The following is a 21,535-nucleotide window of genomic DNA, read 5'->3' on the forward strand; positions in this document are numbered from 1 at the left end:
TTCGAGGTTCGAATTATCAGGATTCGACCTGTACTATGAAATACAGTGGTGGACAGTTACTCTTAACTCGTTTCCATATGTCCTTTTCCTTTCTACAAGTAAAAGGTGTTGCAAACTACTTGTTACAAGATCAAAGTATGTGATCTTAGTTTTCACCAACTTTCACTCCATGTCTGCTTGAAGTGATGCTGTTGCTTTTTTCTAGTGTTGAAACGAGCGTATCTATAACAAACGAACGATCAGTTCCACTACCGAGCAAGCTATCGAGCGAGCTAACGAGTTTCATTGATGTGACAAAAATTGCAAATAATCATTTTTTGGATATTTTTTCTATTACAGTTCGATTTTTTCATCTGGTTCAAATTATCACCGCCGACATTTGGGGTTCCTGCTGCTTCACTTCGGACTGCTGTTTGGTGTCGAGATATTTTTCAGCGCCGTCTTTGAGCAGCCTTTGTAAGAATAGACTGTTTTGCAACGATTGCAAGTAGCCTTGTTCTTCGCTGCATCGCGGGAGAACTTCCAAACGACTGAGCGTAACTTTCACTCGAATGCAGAGTTGACCGAAGCGTGTCCTGCGACAGGTTAGCAGATGCGGAACAAGACATCAGTGGAGTCCACCAAAGCTGCAACGACAACTGAAACAACTCAAGTGTCGTGCAGGTATACAGTCACTGTAACTGTGAGTGATTTTCACTTTGCTCGGGATTGGACTCTCGATCGACCAGAGAGTTGTACAATATTTTACGACTCCCCGATCGAAATGTACTGAAATATGTACGGAGTATGGTGTACGGTGCTCGTTAGTGCAAACGAGCTGGCCGCACAAACGAGCCGAGTTTCTGGCGAGCGAGCTAACGTGTACCCGGTGAGATCGTTTCAACACTACTTTTTTCTACTAGTATACTTCAAATGTGGTCTCTTGGGTTCTTCTCATTCACTTTGGGTTTAGTCTCATTGGCAATTCTATGATTTATTGTGGTACTCCTGCCCGTACAAGAGGTTTCTATCACTTTTATTCGTGATATCTCTTCTAATACAGGAATATGACCTTAGACACTCTCCTACTTGTACTGTATAACAATTCACGTACATTGTAGCCGTATACTAAAAACCTACACACAATTATACAATATGATTGAGCTAAGCCTAAAAGCCTAGCTCACGAACCTGATGGAGGACGACATTCGTGTCGGGGAGAAGGTAATATCCTCCAGACAGCAGATGAGATTCAACCCGCTCTGGTTCAGACTCTAAGCATTTCTCAGTAGCTTGACATGCATCGCAGCACAGACACCCGCACCAGATGTCGTCACGAAGGTAATGCTCACGAACAACTTTTACTACACCACCTTTCTTCGTTTTCTTCACAAAGCTCTTAGTCAGCAGCATCTTGGATGTCGATGTTGGTACCAACTATAGAATGTCTTTCAGCTAACTAGTTCTCCTTCTACTCACATGCCTACAAAGCTGCGCTACTTGCTTATACTTTATAGCTAAAGAAGCAGCAATTGCATGAAAACAAATTTGATCAAACAGAGTTGAAGAAGAGAATATAATAATATAAACGCAAAACAACTATCTATGCATTATTTTTTCAAATGAAAATGTGAGCTCTGCGCGATTACGTGTACATGTACGTACATGCATGGTACGTGTAGTAGATCTACGTTTTTTGGTGCAAAAAAAACTAGATCTACGCGGCCGTGGCACGTGGGCTCAATCGAGCGCGCATGTACGTGTACGTATGACCTGTGACTGTGTTAACGTGTTGTTGTGTGCAGTGCATGCACGTCATCAAGAGTCCATAACCCCGCCCCGCGGCCCGGGGGGTTACGGGTTATGGACTCTTGACGTCATGCAACATTACGAAACCAGGCAAGACAACAATGCATGAGTTAGGCCGCAGGGGAATCCCCTGACCACGTGTAGGCTACAGCAGTAGAGTTTCAGTCGGGGTGTACGAGTACTCAAGAGTACATAACCCCATGGGGTTATGTACTCTTGGTACTGTCTGTGTGTGTGGGACTGTGGGTATTGACTATTGTGCTTGTTGGGTAGCCGAGGGTATAGTAGTCACATACAGATAAAGCAGATATTTCCGATGATCTCCGACTGATACAGTGACTCGTAGATCTACCTGGCTCCGGAGTCTATATCCATTTAATACCATGATTACCAACTAATGCAGCGGATTATCATTCCATGACACAGTGTCTGTAGATGCCAGCAGGGACTCTGAGTAGTACGGGGGGGGGGGGGTATTGTACTACTCCCTGGATGCCAGTCATCTCTGTTCGCATTTCCTGGAAGTTCCTGAAGCGGAGTATCGGCTGCCTTGCAAGCTTGGGAAATTGCCGGATCATACCGTAGTGAGATCGCCGTTTTGGCTCAGTTCAATACCGTGCCAGGAATTCTGACACCTGCATAACCGTGCTACATGATTGTACTTCACTGTACACTCTAAATGACTTCTGTTCACATGGTTTAGCCGATGATAGATTTGCACTGGTCTAGGCGTTCCCCAGCATATCACGTGGTACTCCCTGAGTGAGACCTTGCCATGGAGTAATATCCGCACTGCCGCTGATGGACTCATATCCACACTACATTCATTTCAGCAGCACACGCAGCACAGAACGTAGCGGCACAGAAGACAGAAGAAACCCGGCAGAAATTATATGTGTGCGTGTGTGTGCGGGGGGGGGGGGGTGCCGGTGTGTGTGTGTGTGTTTACACGTTTGTGCCATGTGTATTTGCGTGCTCCTATGTTTGCATGTCGGTAAATGTATCAGTGCAAGTGCGCAAATCAACAGTTATCAATTTGCAATATAAGCGCAGGGCTTGTAATGGAGAACGGTATGGATCATGTCCATGCATGTTTGACATCACACAGTGTGGCACATAAACACACTCTGTGGTACTAAAGTCTGTGATCCTGAGATCTAAAGTTTAGACTCACTCAGTGTACCAGGAAGCACAAAATTGCAGTCCTGGTACCCACTGGGAAACTTTGTGCTACTGATACAAAGAAAAATAATAGGCAATGTACATGTACCAGGTAGTTGAACAATTATAAGCCCAGTCTCTTCTAGAAGCCCTGTCTCTAATATAAGCCCGGGGTCTGGACTGGTTGAAAATATAAGCGCGGGGCTTATAACGGAGATAATACTGCATTTAGTTACTATTTACACTATTTATAAAACGTATGTGATTCAGAGTTACGGACATTTACTGCCACTGCCCGGTCCCGGACCGCCCGAGGGAATGAGGTATGGCTTTGAGTCTACTTCTCTACTCTAGCTCTGTTTAGTTTAGTTTTAGTTTTATTCCAAGCAATCATGGCTGGGGCAGCCAATGACCACTGAATAGTCTGTGCGTGGCGATTGCAGGGTTTTTATAGCCAATCACTGCTACTGCTTGTGCACCACATGATGTCACGTGCATGGGGAAGTAGCTTCTGGATCTGGTCCTTCACTCCAGCTCCATCAAACCAAGGCTTCTCAGACACTGTCACAGTACATGATAGGGCCGTAGTATCCAGTCCGGCCGGTCAGGCCCGGGTCCGGCCAGCCAGGCCATGGTCGGACCTTGAAAAAAGTTGACCTACCGATGCAAAACTTGGTTTTCACATCAACAATGTTCATTTTCGGTGCAGTATCCCATTTGGCCAGACCATCTGAAACCCCGGTGCTATGGTCCGGATCATGAGCTGCCTGAATAAGAAAATGAAGCCGGGACTATGACTTATGTAGCAGCTAGTAGCCTGGTACACTGACTGTACACGGTCTGCGCAAGTGAGTAGTGTCTCATGATGATACAAACTAGTGCTAGCGTTCACTGGCAACTAACCCCTCGTGACTGTGGGTGTACTGTACCAGGGTCTTTGTAGGTGTACTAATGATTATGTGTAGCTGGTTACTCTATACTACAGTCAACTTCGCTAATAACGACTGCGGATATAACGACAATTCGCGAATAACGACAGAATGTCCATGCCCAGAGCAAAGTTCCATCCAACTGTAATACATATAATGAGACTTCGGGTATAACGACACTTCGCGAATAAGGACACTTTTTTGATGCCCTGCCGAATGTCGTTATAAGCGAAGTTGACTGTATAGCATCTACTTGCCAACGGGAAAATTAATTTACAAAAAAACATCCACAATGATTATGTACAGTCAACTTCGCTAATAACGACTGCGGATATAACGACAATTCGCGAATAACGACAGAATTTCCATGCCCAGAGCAAAGTCCCATCCAACTATAATACATAATTATAATGAGACTTCGGGTATAACGACACTTCGCCAATAAGGACACTTTTCTGATGCCCCGCTGAGTGTCGTTATAAGCGAAGTTGACTGTAGTCATAAGATTAAGAAGACCCGGCAACCTAAGAAGACCAACCTAAGAATATCACTTCCGTCCACTCACGGAACTGACTTGCTTGAGCCGATGATGAGGGCGAACTGGCCAAGCAAAGCACTGAGTGAGAGTGAGACAGCGACGACCCCAGAAGTCAGCACGCAAAGGGAGGACGCGGGAAGACCAGTGCCCCAGTGCGGGCACTGTGCACTGCGGTGCCGGCAGTGTCAAGACGTGAGCTGTTACTATACTAATACTAGTTACTTACCTGTTACGAGTACAGTGAGTAGATCTACTGGCTGTAGTTGAAGAAGTGTGACTGGATCGGGAGTGCAGTAAAAACCAGGGAGGCGACGACTACTCCCCGGTAAAACTAAAAAAGCCTGTAAGTGTTTTCTGATGTCAGTGATGACGCAGGTACAGCTAGTTCGCACGTGCAGCGTGCCAGACTGACGGTGCATGCTCGTTTGAGCTAGCTGAGCCATGGCATGAGTGTCTACAAAAATTCGGAATGACTCACAGTCACACTATCCGTTCCTTGACCTTGGACTTGGTTCGCCTTCCCTATCCGTAGCCAAGCCGGCCCTAGGCTTAGGTCGTTACGGTTAGAAGCTGCGACACAGCACACATCGAGCGGGCACGACAGGATTTCCTTGTCAAGGCTTGTTTAGGTCGCATGGCACGAAAAAGGTGCTGCAGTCGAAGGGCAGACTACAGTAGTCGGGGCTACGTGCGTAGCGCCTGCACATCCGTCATCGGGATCAATGACTTCTTGAAGTAGACACATCTCACTGTGCATGAAAGACTTTTAGTAGCAATGCTGGGGACTGTACATGATTATTGTGTGAGATCTACCACTACCCTCCGAGATCCTGAAGGCGAGAGACGGGCGTCGGTGGGATAACCACTTTTGGGATCGATGGGAGAAACAATGCTGGTGCATTTAGCGGCTACTGTTAGTTTGAAAAATAACCTTTGCAGTCTCCTGAATAGAAGTAATTCCGGATAGCGTGGAGCAGAGTCAGTGCCATGAACAACGAAGATGAAGCCTTGCATCAGTTCATGCAAGAATGCCAGGAGGAGCTGGTCAACGGTCTATCACAGGAGCGGATTGGGGAGCTGCTTGAGTGGCTCAAAACCCGTGAAGTCCTCAATGCAGTCGAGTGTGAGATGATAAAATCGGCTGGACCCACGTATTACCAGTCCGAATCTCTTCTAAAAATACTGCTGGCCAGGGACACACGCGAACATTGGATACCACTCTGGAATGGCATAGCTAAACATGCCCCACCGTTGCACGCTAAGATCTACCCTACCATCGGCGCGAAGCTTGGAGAGAATGCTCTGGCTGGTAAGCGAACCGACTCTCCTCCCACACACACACACACACACACACACTAAATGTCGTTCGTATCATGTAAAACACTACTTCGAAGTACACGACATATGTTGCGGGAGTCAGCAGGACACTATGGCAGTGCGGAGGAAGTCCGATCACCGATTTCTGCACGTGCTCCGGAACAGCAGTTACATAATCCGATAAAAACATCTTTGCAGTACAGGTGGAATCTTGATAATATTGTTCGAATATGGTTTACTTGGAGCATACATGTACATGTACAGTAGTAGGTGAAACGGTTCGGATAAGGAACCGGTTTTGGAACCGCCAGCTGAAAAGAATCGGGTACCCGTTCCGTCGAATTTCGAACAGAAACTCGAAAAAATCTCGTTTTTGTTCAAATACAATCATGTACACGTCAAGTCTACTCAAGATTTTAAATGCCTTGCGATCCCCACTCTTCCAAAGAGTTCTCTGGTCATATCTTCTTCGCACTTGGACTCTCCGATGTCTCATTCTTGCTCGTAAAAATTTTTTTTTCTAAAAAATAATTATCGTGAACGCATTTTGTCGGTGTGGAGAAAAGAGTGCATGGAACTGATACCCGAACCGTGGAAAACAATGCTGGCATTCGGGTACCCGAACATGAAAAACATGGAACCGTTTCACCCCTAATGTACAGTCAACCTCGTGAATAACGGCCCCGGGTAAAACAAAAACTCACGAATAGTGACACAATCTTTGGACCTAGTGACCATTCAGCTGCATACTCTCAGCCTAGCGAATAACGACAACTCACATAGAACGACACTTTTCTTCTGTACGATCGAAGGTTGTTATTCGCAGGGTTGACTATCGCTAAATTAGAAATCCTTTGCCAGACCGATTTCAGTCACTGTATGATACGATTCCCGCATACTAGTATTATAGCAATGTACGATAATTGGAACCGGCCTCAGCCTGGACATGTGCACTCTATTAGTACCACGAAATAGACCTACTGGCTACATAGAACATGTGTGGGATTCCTGCTGGTAGTTCGAAGTTAGCAAGGCATTATTATCCAAAGTTCACAAAGTTCAAAGTACACCGCACGCATGACCAGGCTGTACTGGCAAGCTCAGAGTTGGCTGCATGTGTGTGCGTGCGTGCGGCATGCATGTGCGTGTGTGTGTGTGTGTGTGTGTGTGTATGTGTGTGTGTGTGTGTGTGTGTGTGTGTGTGTGTGTGTGTGTGTGTGTGTGTGTGGAGTATGTGGTGTGGTGTGTGTAGAAAAAAAATGGAAAAATGAAAAATAGGGATTCACTGGCCAGAACAAGTCACTTCAAACAGCTGTGTGGTGGATACCAGGCTAAAAATAATGGCGGTCAATTCATCAGCCTTGAAAGTTGTGGAATGGTGTAATCCCAGCACAAGTTGCTATGTCTAACATAGCTCAGTGTTCGCTATCATCGCTTCCACGATGGGCATGTCTGAGGTCTGAGGTGTGTGTGTGTGTGCGTGCGTGCGTGCGTGCGTGCGTGTGTGTGTAGTAGTAGTAGCCGAGACTGGTTGGTAAAGTAACTCCAATTTCACTTCAAGGTACCAGTGCATCTAGTGTCTGCTTCTATCAAAGCAGCTTGCTGTCTATACTGGTTACCCCAGCAAGTGTAGGGTGTGCATAGGTAACTAACTGTCTTGGCCGTTTTATGCCGATGTACTCTGTGTGGTGTAGACCAGGTGTGCATTGGTGGTCGATTCACATGGCTTCGCCAGTTGTGTGGATTAGACAGTTATCTGGCGCAAGTCTTGATCTGTCTCATTCAGATCCTGTTCGCTATCGTTGCTATAAGAGAAAATCTGTGGGTGCACATCCAGTGCATTTGCAGATTTGCGTGCTTCTCTTGCGATGGGCGTATACATGGTACATGGTGTGTGTATGTGCGTGTGTGTGTGTGTATGTGCGTGTGTGTGTGTGTGCGTGTGTGTGTGTGTGTTTGTGTGTACATGCATGTTTGTGTGTGTGTTTTCATAAAATTGGTTTTGGCTACCTGGTCCAGGTTTGACTGTACCAAAGGCACAGCCTTCCGTCGCATCTCGTACCCACTCTTTCAAGAAGCACAGCTCGTCTGGAAGAAGTAAGGTTTGCTGACTGGACTTCCTAGAGCCAGAAGAGTTAGCGATATTTCGGTGCAGGACGACAGCACTGCAGCAAAGTCAAGGCTAGACTGTTCATGCCTGTATATCATGTTACCACCACGGAGATCAACCGTGTACAGCTGATCTGCGTTTAAAGGTATCACTGCCGTCAATCAGGCAAGGGTACAGTGCTGGTGTAGCTAAAAAAACAAAACAAGTAATAGCCATGACATACCCAAACCTCATTGGTGTGCGATGCACCTAGCTCCGGTAGCCTCATCTTCGTATCCAGACCATGGTACTTGCGCTTTGCTCTGACTATACACACACACACACACACACACACACACACACACACACACGTGTGTGCGGGCATGCATGCCCCCCCCCCCCCTCTCTCTCTCTCTCTCTCACGGCATCACCACCAAACCTCAAGCAGCTAGTTTTCAATACGAATACACTTGTAGACAGGCTGCCACGATAAAAGAAATTTGACAACTACTGTGTGACGTAGTCATTTTTATGCTTAGACCTCTCTGCGACTGGTTATTGAGTCTGTGTCCCCTCATGCTCTATGTTAACCAGGCCACAGTGTCGCTGGTCCACCCGGTGCAGATCAGGTATCACCGACACCCAATAATGTGGGACCTCATTCTGTGGGTGCTACATCCTCTACTGCTATTGGTGCTAGTGCTGCCAACCTTCCCACCGAGCAAGGCAATGCAGACTTGCTGCAGCAGATTGAGCAGCTTACCCAGGAAAGGAATGCTGCTCGAGCGGAGCGCAAAGAAGCACTCGCTGAGGTGGAGGCCACCACTGCTCGCCGCTACCAACTGGAAGAGCAGATCACAGCAATGAAATATGGCTCGGAACCACTGAAGAGTGAGCTAAGACTGCTAAGAGATCAACTGGCCAAGGTACTAGCTAACATCTTAGCTCTATGTTTGCAACTTACCTTGCCTTGCATCACAAAGTTCTTGTACGTGCAATTTCATGTACATTGTGCTTTGCTTTGGTTCATGCCTTCATGGTGTTTCTGCTACTGGCTGTGTGTGTGTGTATGTTTCCATCAGACCATTGTTGACCGTGATGAAGCAATTCAGCAAAAGGACCTCTATAGGGATCAAGGAAGAGCGGCCACTGAAGAAAACCAGGCGGTGCATAAGATGCTATCGGGACTGCAACGCAGCCACCAGGAAACTCGAGAGCAGATGAAGAAACAAGTAAGCTGTATTGAGGTGATGTACGTACTCGAGTAGATAGTATTATAGAATCCACTGCTAGCCTCAAGTCAGACTTCCATATTGTTGGCCTGTCACCCGTTTTACATTCGCTCTAGAACTGTGCGTATGCGGTGGACACGTAACCGTTGCTGTGTTGCAGACTTAGCTGAAGGGTGGAAGCCGGGACTAAGCACAAACATCCACTTGAGAAGGTTCAAACTGTGTGAAGCAAGTACAGGTTCTATTAGTAGACAGCACGCAGCATATACCGACGCTGCATTAATGCGTTTGAATTTCAACACGTAACTGCAACCCTGCTTGCAAGCATGGCTGATCATCGGTTCGCAGTTACAATTACATGTATAGTATACACATATTGTGTGCACCCCTTCGCTGTGTCTCTACACAGATGGATTTCTACGAGACAGAACTTGACCGCGGCCGATCTCGGCTCCAGGACTTTGGTGTTCAAGAGGCGATGTTATTACAAGCCCAACAGGACATCATCCGACAGAAAGAGATGCTGGCCCAGCTCAGGCACGAACTGGACAGGTCGATACCGTATGAAGTCAAGGACGGCCGCCTGCAGATCCGTAGCCGTTTGCTAAGCAGTACTGGAGACTCGGGCGTGCACGAAAGAGGTGGAAGCAGTGATGTGAGCAGTGCCACGGTTCAGATTATGTATGGTGGCCATGATTGGGGCTTTTAGTTGAGGGGGGGGGGGGGTATAAATCCATGCTCACTAGGCAAGGAATGGCGGCGTAGCACTGGAACTTGAGCGGTGTGTCTGGTGATTTGTGTCATGCTGCAAACTCAAGTTTGCAGTTGAGGCATTATTGGTATGGACAACAACAATAACACATCACTGGTGCGTAGCCCTCATGGGGCAATCAGGGCGGGACACCCCCCCCCCCCTAAAAATGTCGACCTAGATTTAGCATGTACATAATGACTATGTATGACATTCCCCAGCCATCCTACACATATGCAGCCGTGCAACCCCCCCCCCCCCCCCCTAAAGGGGGGGGGCGGCGGCGGCTATGCCCCTGCATCAGGCAGCTCATGCTGGTCACTCATGGTACAGACTAGAGATAATACTGAGATAACCACTGCTTAGGTAAGTCTTGCTTGTTGGCAAGTCCCTAGGTACATGTATATGCTTTCCTGTTCATGAGCACTCAGAGACAAGCACTGCTAGCTTCAATGATTTAAATTGCACTACCAACACCTAAGTGATGGTTATACTGTGGCTGGATGGAGGCATTCGTTCTGTTCTTATTTATCTCCACTCTTGGCAGCTGTCTCACTCTGGCGTCTGCGTCTATCCATGTGAAATGGAGATCACACTCAACGTACAGGATGGTAAGTAAATAAGTACAACGCAGACAGTGGTGTGGGCTGGACGATCAACATTTTCAGAACAAGGCGAGCTTGCGCAAGCGCTATGATCTACGTTGCTATGTATTCTGGTGGAATGACGTTCACATACATGATACTTTATTGGATACCGATAGGCTTTTGTGTTGTGCTTCCCAGCCTTGCTTTCCAGAGCAGAAGACCTTTGCTCTTGGATACTTGAGATGGTGAATATAATCTCTGCATGTATCAACTGGTGATTGCCGTATGGGTGACCAAGCACTTAACAGTTTGTCCGTTTCACCGTTTGTGCGTGTGTTGTCACAGTTGAGCCGGGAATCACGTTTGACACTGGTGTATTTGTGCATGGACTGGCCCCTGGCTACAGTGCCGCAATGGATGGCCGCGTAGCCGTGGGCGATCGTCTCATTGAGGTAAAAAGGCTGGTATGGTGAACTTCTGATCTTGAATTGCAGTGATGTACGTTCTTCAAGCAAAGTTATAAGTCATTGTTAGCGCACGCGCTCCAGTTGTGATGATGCTTACTTCGGGAACAGAATCAAGACACAAGGCAGGTCACTGGTGGTTATTATTGACTTGCCTGCTGCCTATGGTATTCAGTGGATTTAGACTTATTTTGTGCTGTTGTTGCTGTTGTTGTTGCTGCTGCTGCTGCTGCTGCTGCTGCTGCTGTTGTTGTTGTTGTTGTTGTTGTTGTTGTTGTTGTTGTTGTTGTTGTTGTCGTTGTCGTTGTCGTTGTGGGTGTTGGTGTTGGTGTTTTTGTTGTTGTTGTTGTTGTTGTTGTTGTTGTTGTTGTTGTTGTTGTTGTTGTTGTTGTTGTTGTTGTTGTTGTTGTTGTTGTTGTTGTTGTTGTTGTTGTTGTTGTTGTTGTTGTTGTTGTTGTTGTTGTGGTCGTCGTCGTTGTTGTTCTCCAGATCAATGGCGTCTCAACTTCAAACTTGACGACTATCGGTGAAATGGTGCGTGGCTGCCGTCGCAAGTTGAACTTGGTCGTACAGCGCTATATGCTTGTGCCCAAGCTGTATTTATCCAATCTCCCTCCGCTGCCATCCTCCACTGTCATCCCTTTTAGAACTCCAGTGTCGTATCCATCACCGGTGGGTGCCTCTATAGGTGGTGCTGTCTCTCAAGATGGCTACCCAGTGGACAGAAGCTCACTAGCAGGTAGTGGTAGTGTTGGCCAGCAATCTCTCTGCTCACACAATTCTGGTCTCTCCGTCAAGTCTTTCCACTCCATGCATGACAATGGCTTCCGTGGCAACCATTCCTTGCCAAATTACTACCATGCGTCTCACTTACACCCTGCCAATAACCACCCTGCCAACCACCAGGCCAGCGCTGGCGACCGACAGTTTGCTTTCTTGACAGGACCCGTCGTTGCCGCCATGGCCAACAAACAGCGATCGTTCAGCCCGGCTAGAATGCCGGCAGGAGTAGCAACGCAACCAATGCCAGGTGGAAGTCCAAACGATGCACACACTCGTACTGCCAATCACCCCCTTCAACCATATCAATCTTTGACGACCGTACCTGGTACTACGTCCCATCAGCCACTGATAAGACACATGTCAGCATCAGACAGTCAACGCCACCAGGAAGTCTTGGCTAAGCCGGTTTTGCTCAACTCGTCAGACGCACCTCACTTCGGCGCGCGGGATAGTCCGCGCCACCCACTGCAACTGAACCACTACACCAGCGTGCCTGACCTGGGTCCGCACGAGCAGATACCAACGTATCACAAACCGCGAATACGCCACGGTACAAGCACTGGCATCCCACCTCGCTTCATTGACCCGCACGCAGCCGCAGCACACAAGCGAATTGCCCGCAGTACCGATTCACTGCCACGCGTAATATCCAAACCCAGCGATCCTACTCAGCTGAATCTGAGAACGGTGTCTCCCATTCCGCAGCAGCCTGCCCCTCGTCACCGAGATACTGGTGCTGGTGAATCCAGTAGTGGGTCAGAAACCAGTGGCATGGAGATGGAAATACCGTTTGTTCGTCCTATTAATGGTCCACTGGACAGCATACCAAGCAGCAGCAGTGTAACAACTGCATCCACTAGTGTTCTAGGAACGGAGTCTTCGCGGCTGACGGTACGCAATCCACCGCAAGACATCACTATTCCTGCGATTGAGCTGCTGCACTCCACAGATGGTGGGAGAAGTACTGTTCCAATGAAGCCTGAAATAACAGTGAACGGTGCCAATCTTACTCAACGTGAGGTCACACCAATAAAATTACGCGCTCCTCGGGAAGTGCTCAACAAGCTAACTTCAAGGTGAGAGGGGCTGCTGACAGCGGGTGTAGGAACTATCTCCATGCAGGAATACGTCTATGTGGCATTGCTCCGCATGAATCATGTGTTAATCATTGGTTGTGTGTCATGAGCTGGTCACCCAGGAATTCCTATTGAGTAAAACTGGTTCTCTTTCTCTCTCTCTCTCTCTCTCTCTCTCTCTCTCTCTCTTCCCTCCTCTCCCATGTTTGCATGATAGATACGAGCCCGGTACGAATAGAAGCGTTGGCTCATCGAGTAGCAGGGAGGTGATTCTTAATCGCAGTTCAGAAGAATCTACTTTGGATGGGTTCAGTATCCGAGGAGGTCGGGGCAACGGTGTCTTTGTCTCTTCGACGCCGGCATGGATGTCAGAAGATGGTCTGGTAGTCGGTGATCGGATTGTGTATGTAAGTACATTTATCTGTCAACTGGGATACCATATGGCCTCTGATAGTGTACATATATAGAAGGCTTATGGCTGGACAAACATCGCCTGCAACAACAACACCCAGTGGCTTTGAGAAAGCAAACTCATGATCGACTCTCCTGTTTTGTGCCCAACTTCACAGATTGGTGGTGAAAATGTAGAGAATGCTACATTTGAGCACTGCCACTTCCTCATACAGTGTTCGCTGGTGTACGGCAGCTCCCTGGCCTTCATTGTCGACCATGACTTGCCAGGTAAGAACTTCTAAGAAGTTAGAGGGATCCGGAGACATAAAGGAAGCATCAATGTCAACCAAGCAGGCAGAAGTTTGCATTTCGATGCGGGCTGATGTCACATTGTGCCGGACACCCGACTTGCATGGGGCTCATGATTGGTTATCTCTCTAGTTTCTGTCTTCTTGAAATCTTTAAGAGCTATTTAATTTGCTGTCTTTTTTCTGGTAGTTGTTGGCCAAGGTCCAATAGCGTAATCAAGGAATTGAAGACTTATTTGCAACTGGCCCGGTCCATTAGCACCCCACCCCCTCCTTTTGTTCAAACTTTCTCAATGTGTATTCACTGTGTATTGGTCCTACTGTGCATTCATGTTTTTGTACAGGGCTGAGGAAATTGGCAGAGGGAGCTCGGGACAACTTCTATGTCAGGTATGGAGTATATAATTATGACGCCAATTAGGACGAAATCTAGAGTGCTATGTGTCTAGGCACGGACGTCGACACCTCATGAATAATTTAACAAATAGAATGGATTCGGATGGAGAGCCAAGGATTAATTTATAGAAAAGAAGAAAAAAAGACCAAGAAACTACAAGCTTAAATAACCGACGAGGAGACAACAGTCGTAAAATAGCAATGAAAAGTATCAATTGTGCACTCATATCATAACCATGTATAAAACAATTTAAAAAATGAAACAATTCCAGAACGTTTTCTCGTGACTATCATCAGTGGAACATCGTCACATACCGTAAAGTACCGTTGATCCGCCCCCACGCCATGTCGCTTCCCAGCTGGGTTTTCGGCAGGGGGCGGGAATTAGATCAAGGCTGTCAAGTGCAGTACGATGTACAACAACGTAGAGGATCAGACTCAATGTGCTGAATTGTGCACATTTTGATCCTGGATTGGCAAGTATTGTGTACAGCAGTGCATGCGTCGGTTCAACATCGTATTTCGTTGTATACGGCGAAGTCGCTTCACAAGGAGAAAATCGACAGGGGGCGGGAATTAGAGAGGGGGCGGATCAACGGTATTTTACGGTAGTAAGAATGACTAAAACAACCAGTTATATAGCTAGAATAATATGAAAAGAAGCGTGAGAATGCAGCAGCTAGCGCTTAAGCGGTTACGTTCTGGAATTGATTGTTTTATACATGGTTATGATATGAGTGCACAATTGATATTTTTCATTGCTATTTTAAAACTACAAGCTACGAGATAATGTCCACTAACACCACTAGTTACTAAACAATCAGCTCATGCGATAAAATTGCATGACATTGACTGACGGTACTGACGTTCTACAACTAACTGGCTAACAGCTCTAGCGCATCTTGGATGCGCACTCCAACAGCCTTCCAACTTGGAAGGTTCTAAGTTATAGAAATAACATAAGGAGGGGAAGGTGAGCGCAACCAAGATCAGCACGAGCTGAAAGTTTCAGCTGTGCAGGACGTTGGCGGATGTTCATGCATATCGATGACGATACTGGCAAGACCATTGGATAATACGATCAAACCATGATTCAAGGACGCAAAGATACATTCCACACAACTTGTGTGGCTCAGAAGATGCGAAGATCAATAAAAGGGGAAGCCATGCGAACACGAATCATGCAAAACCGAACGCCTCAGTAAAACAGCACTGTTGTTCGACGATGACAATTTCAAGATGGACAATAAACAGCGGTAACAAGAAGCAGTTTCACATAGTACCATCCGTCAGTGTTGTGTAATGTTATCGCAAGAGCTGATTGTCTAGTAACTGGTGGTGTTAGTGGACATTATAGCGTAGCTTGTAGTTCCTTGCTCTTTTTAAAAAGAGAATATGTTTTTTTTAAATTTTGAATTGTTGACATGGAAACCTCGTGAATACTGCTGTTATACTTGATTTCTACTTCAAAGTGTCAGCTTTACATGTACCTGTTCATTCCCATTTCCAAAATCAATGTAGGACACTTTGTTGAAAGAGAAAGAGAACCCGTGTATACTGGTTCTATTGCCGATGTTTCTGCTGCTGTGTATGCTGCTTTTTATTGTTGGTGGTGGTGGTGACGGTTGTGGTGTGATGCAGGTGCGAGTTCAACTATGCACGCATGGAGGAAGGCGAGCTGGAGATCAGCCGTGGAGACATTCTGCACGTGGTGGACACCATGCACGAAGACCGCACGGATTCCTGGTTTGCCTACAAGATGAAGGGGGCACAGCGTACCACCGTCGCCGGCATTGTTCCAAGCAAAAACCGGTGAGCAGGAATTACTCCGCATGATGATGCTGTGCAGGAATTACATGGCATTCATTTCCCTTTCCTCTCTTCCTCATCTTTCCTTCCACAGGAGAGCTCCTCAATAGGATCCCACAGCTTTTAGCCTTTTTGGTCAATCCTTTAAAAAATATCAATCGATCAATCAATTATTCCGTATCATGTGGTGATGCACTTCCGTCTATGTACTAGGACAAGCTGTTCAAGTTTGCTTCACTCTCCTAACTGCATGTAGAATGTTTCATTCTCCTTTCTGCATGTACAATCATGAAATGTCTACTGTCAGTGCCATTTTATCTGAACTTCTGTCCGGTGGGTATTTCTGAATTTGCTCTGCTGGTGACAGGGCCAGTGCGTTGACGATACGACGTAGGAGCTCACAAGTGTCTCGAGACCTTGACATGGATGACCCGCATCCTCCCTTGCAGCAACGAGGTGCCTCTCCCAAGCCAGCGGTGCGCCGAGGAAGCTTGAAAACCAACTTCAAGCTGAAGAATCTGTTTTTGAAGCGCATCCCTAGCGGAGAGGATCAACTCGCGGTACCACTGCCATCTACAGCTCCAAGTTAGTACTGTGCTGTACTGTACTGTACTGTACTCAAGTTGGAGATTAAATTTGACTACAATCAACTTCGCTTATAACGACACTCGGTGGGGCATCAGAAAAGTGTCTTTATTCGCGAAGTGTCGTTATACCCGAAGTCTCATTATATGTATTACAGTTGGATGGGACTTTGCTCTGGGCATGGAAATTCTGTCGTTATTCGCGAATTGTCGTTATATCCGCAGTCGTTATAAGCGAAGTTGACTGTAGTAGATTTTATTCATCTCGATGATTGAAATTACTGAATTGTACAATTGGGATTGGTTGACTTGCCTGGGGAAGCAAAGCGGCAATGGGGGAGAGGAGGTAAGCACCAGCCTCACTTTGCGGAGCTCATTGAAACAAGAGGTCTCTCACACCACCTGCCGTTCACGGTCAGAAATCAGAATAGACTATGCTGCATTTGCCTTCACCTTGCCCGTATGCGCAACAGCTGCATGTTGGTCCTGTCGTTCAAAGTTTCAAGCTGGTTTGCATTCGCAGTGAGGAAACTGTGTTCAATGGTATTTCTAACATTTGGAATGATACTGAACTCTTGGTTGATACGTGAAGTGTTGGACTTAGATGTTCTGGTGTCTGTCTGTCTGTCTGTCTGTCTGTCTGTCTGTCTGTCTGTCTGTCTGTCTGTCTGTCTGTCTGTCTGTGCCTACTTGTAGTGACAATGAGAGATAACATCCCTAAAGGATACAGCAATGTTCAGCTTGTGTCATGTAAGTATGTGTACCGTGACTTACATACCTGCGGGAGTGTGTGTGTAGTGCGTGGTGCGTGCAGGCATGTGCGTGAACACACAACGAGGGGACATGTAACCCGTCGGCAATGGCAATGTACAGGACAGGGGTGTGAATGTGGCAGTAAGAATGACAAACTAATCCCTTACTCTGCCTTATTGCACAATGACGGGTGTGTTGGCTGTCCGATTGGTATGTCTCTACCAACGGTGCACATACACGTATGCTTCTCTGAGTTTGATTAATCACTACGGCGGGACCATAGAAATATACCCAAATGCTTCAATCCAGGGACCATAGAAAGGTACCCACATGCTTCATTCCAGGACAGTATTGCTTTGTGTCTGGCTGCACGTTCGTACATGTGAGATGAAGTGCTTGTGTTTCTCTCTTCTGTTTCTTGCAGTCAAGAGACCTCGTCCGGTGTTGCTTCTGGGAGTGTGTGTGGAGTTCTTTGTCAACCAACTCCTACAAAATTACCCACAAGTATTCTTTCGTGCTAATCCCGGTAAGGCAGCGTGCTGTCGACTGTTTTTTTAAGTAATTGCTTTACAATATAATAGTGTAACCGTGAATCATACGATCATATGCGCCATGCCATGCACTGTGGCATGATTTCAGGCAAATCCCACTGCTAGTACGCTAGTACTACATTGGGCGCTTTCGATTACACGCATTTCGGTTAATTCTAGAATTAGTTATTGTTGATGCACAGTTTGATTACACAAAAAGTGACAAATTCCGTCGTTAGAATTGATTTTATCCAATTCCGTCAAATCCGTCAATTCTGAAGAGAGGGCGGAATTTCTCTAATTCTGGCGCCAGAATTGCACAGTCGGTGTGTTACCGGTCTGGTCATGACTCAAGCGCGCGAAGAGCCTCCCTGGCCGGCGTGTGCCCGATGCTGGGTCCACGTGCGCGCGAGGGTGTACGTGATCTCTTTTTACGATTCATTAATTTTGTTTGTGACATGACATGAATAAAATGCGTTGTGAATTCCAGTCGTTTGTTTACAAGGCCGGAATCCGCTCATTCTGGTCATTCCAGAATTGTGTAAACGTGTAATCGAAAGCGCCCATTGTATTCCTCAAAGTGTTGCAGTACATTATAAGGATGCTAGTATTAGATGATCTACAATTGTAATGCTCCGGTACACTGTATGTACATGAGTGTGTACACCAGGCACTCATTCAAGTAGTGCTACTGGTGTGTGTGTGTGTGTGTGTGTGTGTGTGTGTGTGTGTGTGTGTGTGTGTTTGCATGGTGTTTTTGTGTGTTGCAGAGCTCTTCTCCAGCGGTTTTGCGGTAAAGGCTGGACTAGAGAACCGTTCGATATTGAAGTGCAGTCCACCGCTGGAAGACACTGCCGCCAGTAGTAACTGCAGCAGCAGTATGTCAGCGGGTTATCAATGCCTTACCATGCAGAGTATCACAGGAGATGATGTACGTACATGGATGACATGATACTTTTTCTGTGGATCAGGTTTTACTTGTAAATCATGTTAGGCTGATTGCAGGCTGCAATCAGTATGTCTAACATGCTTTTTGCCATACGTGTAGAACCCTGTACATTGTTTTCACACCTTTGTCATTTGACTAGATTTGTGTAGAAACTAGAAAGTGATCATGGCATGTGGACAGTGGAACCAACATTGTTGTTGTTGTTGCTTCAAATCTTTAGTCTCACGATGGCCTGTGGCCAATAAGAAATAGTTGTTGCTGTTGTCGTCGTCGTCGTTGTTGATAATGCAGCGTCGACATTGTATACTGGAGTTCCAGGCTGGCTACATCGACCTGTTGGAGCAGTGTGATCTGCATCCCATTGTCCTCTTCTTGCAGCCCAAGTCAGAGAGAAAGCTTCGGTGAGTGCAGTGTTTGAGCGGTTGACCTGACCCGCACCGCAGAGCAGAACTCTATCCATGCTGCATACCTTAGAGGATTACCATGTACACCTTCTGTACATCTGTCATGGTAACTTGCGTGTGCGACAATAGACAAAACAGTAAACTCTGTCGACGGTATTCACTCAAGGACGCACCCTGATTCTTTTTGAAATACCTGGTCGCATGAGGGAACCAGATAAAGGAAGATTGGATCAGAGAGGTCTTATTGTAATGCAAGTAGGTTCAATCCTTCAGCGCTGTCCTGGATAGATTCCGTGCAATTGGTGCCAATATCGATACTGCTCATACGCGATGCACAACCAAAAGCAACATTCCCCCAGTGCTGTGGTTTGGTATGTTGAGCTGCGGATAAGCCTGGAGAACACTTTCTCTAATGCCTAGATGCCGCCTATTTTTGTGAAGGTTTGTTTTATTCGTCAGACTGGCCAGTGTATTCATATGTGTCCCATTGCTCCTGGTCTTACTCTGCTTACTCAGGTTGCTGGCAATGCAAACAATGGGAAACGACACGTCAACAGTGGTGTCGCGTGAGATGTTCGAGACGGCAACGGATGACCTAGCCAAATGGAGATGCAAACTCACAGGTATGCCGCCGCAGACTGTTTGGCATGACACCATCCAGGCTATGGCAGTGGTGCTATAACACACATGTGTGTGTGCGTGTGTGTGTGTGTCTGCCCGCGCGCGCGTGCTTGCGTGCGTGTGTGTCTGCGTGACCCGTTCTGATATCCAACTCCACTTTCCCCGCATGTGCAACTAACACTGGAGAAACATGCCTCTCTCTGTTGCTGTTTCAGGGGTCATCGACGTCGGTACTGGTATTGATCGCACGCAGCAGAAAGTGGTGAACCGTGTGCAGGGGTGTCAGCGCGGGCAGAATTGGATACCTGTGCGAAGTGCTATGTGAGATACAGGCGTGCAGCTAGTCGCCTGACTTGTATACCTAGTAGTCCCACCCGCATGCTGTTACAATAGTTGCCTTTTTTCTCTTTGCCTCCCCCCCCCCCCCCCCCACACACACACCCTCCCACACACACACACACTCCCTTACCCATTGCATTGTAGCAACAAGTAAACACATTACCTAGGATGTGCTCCTTCACGTTAACTCAGAGTAGACCTGTTGAGAGAATCATAGGATGGTGATCAATTCAGGATTGTGTTGAAATCAGCTTGACTTGATCTACTACTAGTATCAAAATTACATTTTCTATCTACTTCTACTGGCCGTTACGCGCCCGATTGGTTGAGAGACTCACCTCCTCTCCCCTGACTCACTTGTGAGGTCTGCATTCGCCACTAAGGTGAACAGGCATAGTGGTGGCCTGCAGATGCAAAGGCTAGTTTGTGTGTTTCTGAACATTCAAGCAATGCCGACGCGGATCCCGCGAATATTATATTATTATCTACTTCTTTATGGTTTTTCAGACTTGGTTGCCCCCCCCCCCCGACCTCTTCCCGTTGATTGGCAAGGGATGTGGAGTAAATCAATCCGCAAGTAAAATATTTCCGACAGTGGGTTTTGTGTTGGTGTGTAACACCCTACTTTCCTGTATTGCCTATGCATATCCCGTATGCCCTAGTAGACGTCATGGCACAAAAGTGCGGAACTAAAACGAAAAGAAGTCGACTCTGCGAATACACAAATTCTATCTACAATCGTTCGCCGATCCCTAGCAGAGTTATGTACTGCTAGTACTTGCTTTTTGTTGATCTCCTGGGATATATTGTGACATTCCAGTATGGCTGTAGCCGGGTGCGTATCACTTCGCTTTCCCCGTACAAGTATGTTTGACACTTAGTAGCTTGATGAGAACATCATTTGAGACTGGTAAAGTCAAGTACTGGAAAGTATTTTCTTCTCTGCTTTCTTTCCCCATGTATTATTATTCATGTTATCATGTACCTTGAGCAATTCTTCTTCTCCTTTTATATTTTTTATTTTCTTCATTTCAAATTCTAGTAGATATCAAAGATTTCAAATTCAATTAGTTTTATAGTGACATACATCCAACTGAAGAGTATTGGAAGAAAAATGTCTGTGTTTCAAAAATCATCCGCCTTGGCGCTCTGTGTGTGTGTGTGTGTGTGTGTGTGTGTGTTTGTGTGTCTCAAACGAATCCCCCGTTTGACGGAGGATGTGTCAACACCAGGATTATCCTGACAAAGAAGCCAGGACTGGACACAGGGTAGCATAATCATTCTGTAAAGGCCAATATTCTAACGAGCCGCGAATCATTGTAGCGATTTCCTAAATTGACCGGTTTACTTGTACCAAAGGTATAAACGATTCTCACCCAGGATTTAGCTCTTTGTAAGGCTTTTGCAGTAGTCTATCTCCCGAACGGCCCCTCTATCGCAAATAACTGACTTCACTATAGTAAAACCTGTGACTAACGACCACCTCTTGGGGCCAGAGAAAGCGGTCTTTAGTGGCAGGTGGTCTTTAGTTAGAGGTTTGCACCACACAGCCATACTATGATTGAGACACCATCCGTGCCTGGCGAAGTGGTCGGTAGTTCCAGGCTGGTCGCTAGTCACGGTGGTTTTTAGTTACAGGTTTTACTCTATACGTTTGGGCCTGGCTCATGATCAGGGGCTAGCCGGGCTATTAAACATAGACAAATCAGATAATCAGAGACTAGACTCCCTCAG

At 46.6% G+C, this 21,535-nt stretch overlaps 2 protein-coding genes across 2 annotated transcripts in view; one reads left to right on the top strand and one right to left on the bottom strand.

Moving 5' to 3' along the window:
• Positions 1-1,548, bottom strand: part of LOC135806297 (exosome complex exonuclease RRP44-like) — a 35,479-nt gene extending 33,931 nt beyond the window's left edge. The window contains exon 1 of the mRNA XM_065320466.1: positions 1,171-1,548. Coding sequence (XP_065176538.1) covers positions 1,171-1,392 — 222 coding nt within the window. The 5' untranslated portion in view covers positions 1,393-1,548. The remainder of the gene's footprint in view (positions 1-1,170) is intronic.
• Positions 1,549-4,989: 3,441 nt separating this feature from the next.
• On the top strand, positions 4,990-20,936 carry LOC135806300 (uncharacterized). The gene is made up of 19 exons (XM_065320470.1): positions 4,990-5,725; positions 7,753-7,830; positions 8,417-8,748; positions 8,905-9,054; positions 9,464-9,709; positions 10,353-10,416; positions 10,738-10,844; positions 11,346-12,715; positions 12,933-13,122; positions 13,285-13,396; positions 13,761-13,806; positions 15,454-15,624; positions 15,989-16,206; positions 16,902-16,955; positions 17,383-17,484; positions 18,259-18,419; positions 18,729-18,838; positions 19,358-19,464; positions 19,678-20,936. Exons 1-19 carry the CDS (start codon positions 5,404-5,406, stop codon positions 19,785-19,787), a joined length of 4,050 nt encoding a protein of 1,349 aa, XP_065176542.1. The 5' UTR covers positions 4,990-5,403; the 3' UTR covers positions 19,788-20,936.
• Positions 20,937-21,535: the final 599 nt, after the last annotated feature.

The sequence above is a fragment of the Sycon ciliatum genome, chromosome 1 (assembly GCF_964019385.1).
Source record: "Sycon ciliatum chromosome 1, ocSycCili1.1, whole genome shotgun sequence".
NCBI lineage: Eukaryota > Metazoa > Porifera > Calcarea > Leucosolenida > Sycettidae > Sycon > Sycon ciliatum.